The 1768-nt window shown below is 34.3% G+C and overlaps 1 protein-coding gene across 2 annotated transcripts in view; it reads left to right on the plus strand.

Annotated features, from left to right (window-relative positions):
- Window positions 1-1768, plus strand: part of LOC106529865 (Golgi apparatus protein 1) — a 50355-nt gene that overhangs the window by 20655 nt on the left and 27932 nt on the right. For both annotated transcript variants that reach the window (XM_014025383.1, XM_014025384.1), the window contains exon 9: window positions 1322-1443. In XM_014025383.1, the coding sequence (XP_013880837.1) occupies window positions 1322-1443 (122 nt within the window). The remainder of the gene's footprint in view (window positions 1-1321; window positions 1444-1768) is intronic.

Raw genomic sequence — 1768 nt, forward strand, 5'->3', positions numbered from 1 at the left:
CTGCATCTGAATTGTTTTGTTTAAAATTCATTGTGGTAATGTCTAGAACCAAAATTAGAAAAATGTTGTCTCTGTTCAAATACATATAGAACTAACTGTAATGAGTGCGAATAGTTGTTTGTCTCGATGTGTCCCCATGATGGGCTTGTGTTATGTCCAGGGTGTCACAATGACCACTGGAGAACATTAACTCCATGACTCGGAAAGGCAAAATGGATAAAAAAAATGAACAAATGTATCGAATATCACAGATGTATTGCAAAAGTTGAATTTATTTTAAATTGATTGATAAATAAACTCACACCGAGGGACATGTTTAGTTATCAGTTAGCCTAGCATGCATGGGTTTTTTGGTAGGTGGGAGGAAATCTGATACATAAGCAGACAGACTTGAATAAATTGTTTTGTTAAAGGGATTCATGATTAATTATAACATTAGACTTTATTCGGTCGGCGCTAGCGCGAAGGCTAACAGGCTAAGCTGAGGTTCTTCTTCCATGAAGCAGCTCTGTTGTCCTCCATCTGTATTTTCAGTTACAGGCTGAGTAATTTCTACCTTCTCCTCTCTGTCAACGCTGTCTGGTTTTATTTAAAAGAGCCGATCATCAGATATTGTATAAGATTAACCTTCAGGGTGGATATAGCTCACTCACACTGAGGAGCAATCCACATCTTCATTTACCCAGAATGCTTTATGTGTAAATTAAATGGCTCCATCCGTGTTAAAATATATTTTTAAAAATTATAAAAACTAAACAGCCTACAGTGTTTTTACAGTCTTTATTTTACAGTTAAAATAAATGTTTATCAAATAAAGTCTAATGTTACAACTAATCAGGGATCCCTTTAAGGAAAGAAAAACACACCAAGGTCATTAAAATAACGAGTTTGACAAAATCTAGAGAAAAAAACAAAAAATTACCTATTGAAATTTCTTCATTGCTTTTGAATATTAGTTGATAAAATAGGTTTTAAAAATTGACACTAATGAAATTTGCCTTGACAAAAAGCTTTGAACCCTTTATCTTCCTGCTGTCCTTGGGTCAAACTTAACCAAACTGTTAGTAATTTTTTTTTAACTTGACAAAAAAGGCAGATTTTCATTTCATACCAAAGGCTGGTTCAGCCATACAGTATTACAGAAAATCATGGTCAGGTTTCTGCTGTAAGTATAAAAACAAAACCTTTAAAACTCCTCCTTTCTGACATTTTTCCTCCTGAATTATTGTTGTTGTTGTTGTTGTTGTTGTTGTTGTTGTTGTTGTTGTTGTTATTTGTTTAGTTTTATTTTTTTATTATCTGTTTTTTTTTTTGTCTGCAGCTTCAGACTTTGATTCAGTCTGCCGACCCTGGAGCTGACTATCGGATCGACCGAGCACTCAACGAGGCCTGTGAATCCGTCATCCAGACCGCCTGTAAACACATCCGCAGTGGAGACCCCATGTGAGCTGGTTATCTCGAGTCCATAATAATCTTGATGATTTCTATTTATATTCTGTCAGAATACAGTATACAGTATTTTAATGCTAAAGTTTTAGGAACATAATTTGATCAAAACCATCTAGTCAGCACCAAGTAAAACAATTTGGTGACTACAACTAGGCCTGTCACGATAACAAATTTTGCTGGGCGATTAATTGTCTCAAAATTTATTGCGATAAACGATAATATTGCCTGGTGACCGTTTTACAACTAATAATTATAAAAGCTGATAGAGTTTTATTGGATTTATTAAACTTCTTAAGGTGTTTCAAATAAAGTCTTGAGG

Source organism: Austrofundulus limnaeus, unplaced genomic scaffold (genome assembly GCF_001266775.1).
Source record: "Austrofundulus limnaeus strain Quisiro unplaced genomic scaffold, Austrofundulus_limnaeus-1.0 Scaffold472, whole genome shotgun sequence".
Taxonomy (NCBI): Eukaryota; Metazoa; Chordata; class Actinopteri; order Cyprinodontiformes; family Rivulidae; genus Austrofundulus; species Austrofundulus limnaeus.